The sequence below is a fragment of the Plecotus auritus genome, assembly GCF_963455305.1.
Source record: "Plecotus auritus genome assembly, chromosome: 8".
Classification (NCBI taxonomy): domain Eukaryota; kingdom Metazoa; phylum Chordata; class Mammalia; order Chiroptera; family Vespertilionidae; genus Plecotus; species Plecotus auritus.
This window is the reverse complement of record NC_137782.1, coordinates 151,704,988-151,714,525: the sequence shown is the minus strand read 5'-3', so window position 1 is coordinate 151,714,525 and position 9,538 is coordinate 151,704,988. Positions and strand designations below refer to the sequence as shown.

The following is a 9,538-nucleotide window of genomic DNA, read 5'->3' as shown; positions in this document are numbered from 1 at the left end:
ATGTTTCAAAATAATTTAACTTCCAGCAAAAATAAGTTTAAATATTCTCCCTTGATTTCAAATGGTTGAATACATTGACCTTCCCTCTCTAGCTAGCTGGGATAAAACTATTTTTTTTCCTAATTAGAACTGTTTTTAAAAAACATTTCACTCTGGACTATATTTATAATATTAACCCTGGAAGCAAATTAAATTTTGCAGCTGAGGGATCAGAGGCTTAGTTCAAGCTGCCAAGTTCATCTAAGATCAAGCGGAGAGCAAGTGGAGGAGGCAGGCTTGAATCTTCCTCTGACTTAAAATTTGATTCACTAACTATACCAAGGTAAGAACATTTGGCTAAGTGATAAAAATCTATGTTTTTGTGTAGAATGTACTTCCCACTTTTCCCTTCTCCACTTTCTCCTCCCCACTCCTCACGTACTCTACCCTCCTACTTCTTCTTCCTTTTATTCATTTAATAACACATCAGGCACTGAACTAGATTCTGGGAATTTACAGATGACTATGTAGCCTATCCTACCCTTAGTTTATAGAAGCTGTAAATAGGTAAATGGAATATGGAAAATCCTCCTATTTTAAATATTTACAAATCTGAGATGTTGCATGCCAGTTTGGTGGTTTGCTGATGTGTGGGAAGTCTTTGTGATATGATGGTTTTAAAATCCTTTTTTTTTTCATTGCTACTTTTTTGTTGCTGTTGCTAATCCTCACCAGAGGATATTTTTTCCCATCGCTTTTTCAGAGAGAGTGGAGTGGGGAGGGAGGGAGGCAAGGGGAGAGAGAGGGAGAGAAACATCAATGTGAGAGACACATCAACTGGTTGCCTCTCACACACACCCTGACGGGGGGCGGGGTGCAAACCCACAAACCAGGTATGTGCCCTTGACCAGGAATTGAACCCGCAACCCTTTGGTGCTTGGGCCAATGCTCCAACCACTGAGCAATCCCAGCAGGGCTGATTGCTGCTGATTTTTTTGTGTTTGTTTCACTTTTTTTGTGCTTGTTTATTTGCAGGATGTTTCTGGATCCTGTGGTATTCCTTATTGTTTTGCCATTTGTTTCTTAGGTGGTTCATTCTTCTTTGCTTTATTATCATGATAGTGCAGCCTTCTCACTTGAGATTTGAATTAACTGAACAAGTTTATCCTTACTATCTCGGATTCTTTGTTCTGATTATCCAAGCTAGTTCTTTTTTTTTTTTTTTTAATTAATCTGAGAGACAGAGAGAGAGAAAGACAGAGAGAGAATGAGAGAGAGAGAGATATCAATGCTAGAGAGAGACATCACACAGTTGCCTCCTTGTAAAAGCCCCAAACCAGGGCCAGGGATCAAACCTGCAACCCTTCTGTGGTTGGGCTGATGGACACTCTAACCACTTATCAATACCAGCCAGGGCTGGCATTTGTATTTTTAATTAATAATATAAAATTTCATAATATAATAAAAGCCCAGTGACGGAATGACACAGATGACCAGTCAACCAATCGCTATGACATGCACTGACCACTAGGGGGCAGACGCTCAATGCAGGAGCCCCCTGGTGGTTAGTGCGCTCCCACAGTGGGAGCATCGCTCGGCTGACCGGGATGAGCAGCTGCTCCCACTGTGGGAGCAGCCACTCAGAGGGCGGGTCCACAGCTGCTTGGCTGACTGGGATGAATGGCACTCCCACAGTGAGCTGATCCCTGCTGGCCACACCCCCACCAGTGCATGAATCCCCTGCACCAGGCCTCTAGTATTTATATAATGTCTAATAATATATATACACAAACTTTTAATGTTAAAGACATACGTTTTGGGGATTATTTATTACCAATATATTTCCAATTTGTCATATGCTCTTCAATTAGTATGCTTTGTGTCATAATAAGTTGAAAAATTTTACTAAATCTATTAGAAAAATAAAATTCAACTGAGTAATTTGAACATCTAATTGGCTTTATTAAGGGATTAATGAATCAGGCAACATCCCATCTAGCAACTAGAAGGTTTGCTCCAACGGGCTGTTCAAAATGGAATGGTTTTGCCTGTCCGGTGTGGCTCACTGATTGAGCATCAACCCATGAACCAGGAGGTTATGGTTTGATTCCTGGTCAGGGCACATACCCAGGTTTGGGGTTCAGTCCTGGTTGGGGCATGTGGGAGAGGCAAGCAGTGAATAGATATCTCTGTCTTTCTCTTTCTCTCTCTCCCCTCTCTCACTCACTCTCCTTTCTTCTCTCTAAAATCAATAAAAAAATAAAAATAAAGATAACTTGACCAAAATCAAATAGTTCTTTCCCTCTGTACCAATACTGTTTCTAACTCATTCTACAAGAAACAGTAATATTAGAAATTAGGAATGTAACTTTCATCATTAAAAATAATTTTATCTGATCAAATGATTCATAGGGCTGATTAAGTGTCTTGATTAAACTGAAACCACGAATCATCCATCACATTCTTTTAAGATATGCAGAGTCTTCTAGGAAAGCACACCTATCTTTAATGCAATTTCCTCAGGATTGTGTGTTGGTTTTTTTTTTTTTTTTTAATATATTTTATTGATTTTTTACAGAGAGGAAGGGAGAGGGAGAGAGAGTTAGAAACATCGATCAGCTGCCTCCTGCACATCCCCTACTGGGTATGTGCCCGCAACCAAGGTACATGCCCTTGACCGGAACCGAACCTGGGACCCTTGAGTCCGAAGGCCAGCGCTCTATCCACTGAGCCAAACCGGCTAGGCAGGATTGTGTGTTTTATAGTGTCAATGATTAAACAACTTTTTAGTGCTTGTGTTAAGAACTGTTTACTGCCCTGGTCATTGTGGCTCTGTGGTTGAGCGTGGACCCATGAACCAGGAGGTCATGGTTCGATTCCTGGTCAGGGCACATGCCCTGATTGCAGGTGTGCTGATTGAAGTTTCTCTCTCATCATTGATGTTTCCATCTCCCTCTCCCTCTCCCTTCCTCTCTCTGAAATAAAAACATACTTTTTTTTTTTTAAAAAAAGAAACTGCTTACCTATAGTAAAGCACTTGAACTTGCAATATGTAGAATCTTCCCCACCCCACCCCCGCCTCCCTTCAGAAGGTGATTCCAAGAATAAGCAGTGATTTACTTTTCTGAAAAAGGAAACAAGATTGAAGGTACCTGGGTTGAACTGTTTATAGGTATTTATGGGTATTTGTAGGATTAGCTTGAACTGAGATAAAATAAAATTAGCATCAGTAACAAAGAGGTGTTGTTTCCTGTCTCCAGGATTTGTAGGACGAGAGCTTCAAAAAAAAAAAAAGAAAAGCCCATTTCCCCTTGTAAAATTCAGTATTCGTTTCTTTTTCTCATACCTAGCTAAAAAGAAAAAAAAATCTAAAGCTTTTTTATTGTGGCAAAATATACATAAAATGAATCACTTTAACCATTTTAAAATGTAAAATTGAGCCGAAACCGGTTTGGCTCAGTGGATAGAGCGTCGGCCTGCGGACTGAAGGGTCCCGGGTTCGATTCCGGTCAAGGGCATGTACCTTGGTTGCGGGCACATCCCCAGTGGGGAGTGTGTAGGAGGCAGCTGATCGATGTTTCTCTCTCATCGATGTTTCTAGCTCTCTATCCCTCTCCCTTCCTCTCTGTAAAATATCAATAAAATATATTTTTAAAAAAAAATGTAAAATTGAGTGGCATTAAGTCCATTTGCATTGTTGTGCTACCATCACCACTCTCCACCTCTGGTAACTACCCTCCTACTCTGCCTCAATAAATTGGTCTCAGTACCTCATATAAGTGGGAATCATACAATATCTGTCCTTTTGTGTCTGGCTTATTTCACTAAGTTTTCAAGATCCCTTCATGTTGTAGCATGTGTCAGAACTCCCTTTGTTTTTAAGGCTGAATAATATTCCATGTGTGCTTATATCATACTTTGTTTACTAGTGTTCATCCATTGATGGACACTTGGCTTGTTTCTACCACGAGACTATTGTGAATAGTGCTGCGATGAACATTGGTGTATAGTCAAGTAACATCTTAAATTGCAATGGAATCCCACCACTTTTTCTTCTTTCCCCTCCTCCATGCCCCTGTCCCAGTCCAGGTCTCAGCCCCGCAGGGTAGGGACTGAAGCCACATCAGCCCCACAGGTGTAAAGAGGACTTTGTATAACACCCTTTATCTTTAGCCTTTCCTCCTTGGCTGGACTTTGTCTGCCAGGTTTATTTATAAACCACACAAGCTCATTAACATGACCAAGCATTTCAGTAATCCACCTTTGTTACTGCAGGAAGGCATTTCTCAGGGATAAGACAGTGAGACATGGCTGAGAAGAAAAGCAAGAGAGACTCTATTGGAATGGATCTGAAGGGATGCCGAACAAACAATGGGTTTGTCCAAAATGAAGACATCCTAGAAAAGGACCCAGATCCAGGCAGCCCAATGGACAGCCCACAGCACTGCTCCATGGGCATCCTTGGCCCCGGGGAGCTCGACTTCAAGGACATCCAGCCCTACGCAGGGATGCCCAAGGAGGTGCTGTTCCACTTCTCAGGCCAGGCCCGGTACCGGGTGCCCCGCGAGGTCCTCTTCTGGCTCACCTTGGCTGCTGTGCTGGTGCTCACCGCCGGCACCATAGCCATGATCGCCGTCTCTCCCAAGTGCCTCGACTGGTGGCAGGCAGGACCCATGTACCAGATCTATCCCAGATCCTTCAAGGACAGCGACCAGGATGGGAATGGAGATCTTAAAGGTGCCTGGGGGAGAAAGTGTTGGGTGGGGCCAGGATGGAGTGGGTTTGTGGCATTCTCTGTCCTTGAAACCGAATTATGTCCAGGTTGTATGGTAAGCACATTCCAGTAGGACTGGTCACACTTTGTGATGTTTTTGAAAGCCATTCAGCAAAAACCAGAAATTCTTCCCATATGATGAAAGACTACTTGGAGGCCTTTGAGTCTCCCCCCACCCCCCCACCCCAAAGTTGTTTAATTTACTTCTCACTAAGTACATATGTTTGATTGGTCATCAATTCTGACTTCTTACATAGGGCAGGGTTCCTCCTGAAAGTGTCCTGCTTCTGTGCACTTTATAGCCGATCAGCTCACGGTGGCAGCTTGGAATTTCTTTGCCATCACATGTAGTGGCTAGGTGGGCAGTCTGGCCCAGAGTTTCTTATTAGTGAATAAAACGTAAGTAGTATTTCAGCAAAATATTGTGATGTTATTAAAAAGTATAGGCTGAGTCTTTAAAGCATAAATGCTGAGAAATGAAGGAAAGGAAAAAAGGCATAGCAGTGTGCTGGTCATTAATTGAATTAAAGGCTATTTAAAACAATATCTATATTATTAAATATAAAGTAGAAGTAAAAATTATGTTTTAAAGTTACGCTGATAATCTCCTAGTGATTTAAGTGTAGAATGTCCTTATTTACTGTTTAAATTATTGTAAAAATGTAAAATTATGCCAGACAGCAGGTATAAACTGGAACTGTCCCGGGGAAATCTGTTGATATGGTCGCCCTAGTTAATGGCGGCAATGAGAAATAAATAAGCTGGCCCTGGCCTTGTAGCTCAGTTGGTTAGAGCATGGTCCCAATACGCTAAGGTTGTGGGTTTGAATCAATGAATGCATCATTAAGTGGAACAAAAGATTGATGTTTCTCTCCCTTCTTCTCTCTCTCTCTCTTAAATCAATTAAAAAAAAAAAGAAAGAAACTAATAGGGTTTTTTTATTTTATTTTATATGGTTGTTTTTGATAGTGGTATTTGGTTTAAAGAACGGAAAACAGAATGGTTATTTAACTGAGTGTGGGGAGTAGGAATGAGCTTAATCTAACCTTAAAATAATACAAATAAACTCAAAATCTCCAACTTTTCTTTTGCACACTCATATCATTTTCTCTCTTTTTAAAAATCGTCCTATATCTTCACTAATTGAAATACAGTTAGTCCTTCAAGATGCAGTTCCGACCCATTTCCTGCATTCGTGTTTATTTCCTCCCTCTAATCCTTCCTCGTCAGCGTGCTGCCCTCCCTCCCGAGCTCCTACTGTGCTTTGGACTTTGTTTATGGCACCTTCTGACGCTGCCTTGTCATGGGCTGGGTGACTTCCCTTCCACACCCCTTCACCCACCCCAACCCCCAATGGCCCTAGCACCTGCTGCCTTTTATGTGGTATGTGCTTAGCAAAAGAGATAGTTTTTGACAAAATAGACCTAAACTCCCTAAACCCAAAGATACATTCCCCACTTCCTGGTTCTCCCTTTGTAACTGTCTTCTAGACACAGTCCTTTCCCCCACCCGCCCATGCAGAAGTAAAGCATTCCTGTGAAGCCTTTTATAAGCTGAATGGGCAGTGGTGAAGGAGCAATCACCATGAATTTAGATGGGAAATTGTTGAGCATCCCCAAACCCAAACCTAACGTATCAAATCATACCAAGTAACACATAAAATCTAAACTAACACTAACATACAGTAAAAGCAGAAAAAAATACCACATACCGGGCACGTCTTGCTAACAGATGCACAAAATAGAGATAAAATGCAGATGCTCAGATACAGTTCAAGGCTATGGGGCTTGATGCTGGGATGCTGAGCATAGTTCCCTGGAAGGAGCTTGGCAGGGCCATTCTCAGCTGCTCGGGGTACCACCGCCTCTGTAACAGCTGCTGCAAAAACAAATGCTAAACACGCTTTTTTCGCTTTTCACCTTTTTTCTTGAAAATGAAAATCCTCTTCGATTTCTTTCAGTTAGCAAAAACAGGTATTAATGTAGGTTTTTTTTGGAAAAGCGAAGGGGAGCCATGGGACTTTCAAAAAGTGGGGGATACCTGTCTACCCATTCATCTCTTACATTAGTCATTTCCAGTACCTTTTTCTTGAAGAGCTGGCTGCTTCCTGTAATCAATAGGTATTAATCCTTGAGGTTGAGGGGCGTTTGTTATTATTTGAAGAAGTCATTGTAGGTTTCAGTTTGGTTTTGGTGATTGCCTTTTGTACCCTAGACTAGAATGTGAATCTGGGATCCCTTTTTTACCTCTGCTTTGTGTCTGTCCAACCCATTGTTTTTATCATCTCCTTCCTTTGTGCCCATTCTTAAGATATATCATGCTGTTGTCCTGACTTAAATCAAAATCCTTTTGCTGCCTGTTGACACACTGTGAGGTCTCAGAGCCACCCATATGGGGGAATTGAGGCACAACAAGGACAAAAATGGGCAGCCTGTGACAGGGGAAGGGCCCCATGCCAGAGGCAGGTGACTGTGTTTGGGGCACAGTGACCTCTGGCCTGCAGTGTGACACTGACAGGCTCTGACTGTAGGAGGCTTAGAGGGGTCCCACTGAAAGTTACTGGAGATTGAATACTAGACAACTCCTGAGTCTACATTTAAAACTCTGAATTAGAAGCAAGCAAGCAAACAAACAAAAAACCCACCATAGCCCTAGCTAGTTTGGCTCAGTGGATAGAGCGTTGGCCTGCGGACTGAAGGGTCCCAGGTTCGATTCTGGCCAAGGGCATGTGACCAGGTTGCGGGCTCGATCCCCAGTAGGGGGTGTGCAGGAGGCAGCCAATCAATGATTCTCTCTCATCATTGATGTTTCTATCTCTCTCTCCCTCTCCCTTCCTCTCTGAAATCAATAAAGATATATATATTTTTTTTAAAAAAGTCATCATACTATCTGCTAATTACCCTACTAAGTTCCAAGTACAAAGCGTTTCATTCCCGCATCTCTTCTCAGCCAAGTCTAGAATTCCCATCTGTGTACATTCTCGTCTTCAGCACTGTCCAGAGGAAATAGAATTACATATGTAACCTTACATTTGCTAGGAGCCACATTAAAATAATTTTTTTTTTAAATAAACCATGGCAACTTTATTTATTTTTTTGTTTTTTTAAAATATATTTTATTGATTTTTTACAGCGAGGAAGGAAGAGGGATAGAGAGTTAGAAACATCGATGAGAGAGAAACATCGATCAGCTGCCTCTTGCACACCTCCTACTGGGGATGTGCCCGCAACCAAGTTACGTGCCCTTGACCGGAATCGAACCTGGGACCTTTCAGTCCGCAGGCCGACGCTCTATCCACTGAGCCAAACCGGTTTTGGCTAAAATAATTTTTAAAAATCAGGTGAATTAATTTCAATAATGTACTTTGGTTAATATTTCAACATATAATCACAATAAAAATATTAATGAGATTTTTGACATTCTTTCTTTTCATACTAGGCTTTCAAAATCCAGTGTGTTTTCTATTTACAGCACAACTCAGTTCAGACTTAGTCACGTTCAAATGCTCAGTAGCCCAGGTGACAAGAGGCTCTCACACTGGACAGCGCAGCTCAGACGAAGGGACTCTGAGGGGCCATGTGTTATTCTTCTCTGTTCCTTGGCTCTTAGCCCAGCATGGGGCCTCGATCAGGTGCTCAAAAACATGTGTAGAGTGAATTAACAATACTGTATCTTGGTTTTAAATGTATAAAGTGAACAAGCCACAGACAGATTTTATGTTATTGTAGCTATGTTAAAGGTTAAAGGTTATTGCTAGAAGACTAATTTGCTGTTGTTTGTGGAACTAAACTTTGCTATTTGAATTTTCACTCCAATTCGAATTCTGTCTCAATATACATATTTTGATTTTAAGCATATTCCTTTAATTTTTAATCCTTCAACCAAAAAACCCAAACTTTATTTACTTATTTTTTCATGGACTTGATTTTTTTTTCTTTAGGTATTCAAGATAAACTGGACTATATCACAACTTTAAATATAAAAACTGTTTGGATTACTTCATTTTATAAATCATCCCTTAAAGATTTCCGACACGGTATTGTAGATTTCCGAGAAATCGATCCCATTTTTGGAACAATGAAAGATTTTGAGAATCTGGTTGCAGCCATACATGATAGAGGTAAACCAAATGGACATTGGGTCAGAGGGGTGGGGTTTGAAAAAAGCATTTCCCTAAATGCTTCCGTAAAGCATTTTTTCCTTACCTGTCATGTATTATTCTAATATAATCTTTACCTAACATTTGAAACGTTTTCATTCATTAGGTTTAAAATTAATCATCGATTTCATACCAAACCACACCAGTGATAAACATGCTTGGTTTCAATGGAGTCGTACCCGGACAGGGAAATATGCTGATTATTATATCTGGCATAACTGTTCCCATGAAAATGGCATAACCACACCACCCAACAATTGGGTAAGTACCAACTTGCCTTGTTTATAAAATAAAAATGATCAGATCTTTGGGGATAAAACTGGATATTTATAAAGCCCTTTTAAAGAAAAACACACACACAAAACTAATGGGTATAGTTTATGAGAAGGGGAAAGTTTCCCAAACAAATAAAAATAAGGTGCCCAAGCCTCCCAATGTCATTTGGATTTCTGATTTCATTGTAGAGCTAATGCATTCTAGTAGATTAAAACCTACACTCACTATTAGCCTTTCCTTCCCTCCTTTTCTCAATTCTCACTTTGTCCCACTTAGATTCCATGCCCCAGTGGTTTCATAAGTGTCTTTCTACACTCCAGACCCCCCCGCCTTTCTGACATTTTGCCTTC

General features: G+C 41.0%; 1 protein-coding gene across 3 annotated transcripts in view; it reads left to right on the top strand.

Moving 5' to 3' along the window:
• The first annotated feature begins 4,188 nt into the window (after nucleotides 1–4,188).
• SLC3A1 (solute carrier family 3 member 1) overlaps nucleotides 4,189–9,538 on the top strand; it is a 32,165-nt gene continuing 26,815 nt past the window's right edge. Inside the window, exons 1-3 of one of the 3 annotated variants that reach the window (XM_080685224.1) lie at nucleotides 4,189–4,716; nucleotides 8,694–8,873; nucleotides 9,019–9,173. In XM_080685224.1, the coding sequence (XP_080541350.1) occupies nucleotides 4,287–4,716; nucleotides 8,694–8,873; nucleotides 9,019–9,173 (765 nt within the window). In that variant the 5' untranslated portion in view covers nucleotides 4,189–4,286. The remainder of the gene's footprint in view (nucleotides 4,717–8,693; nucleotides 8,874–9,018; nucleotides 9,174–9,538) is intronic. The other 2 variants (XM_080685226.1, XM_080685225.1) reach the window with 2 other exon arrangements.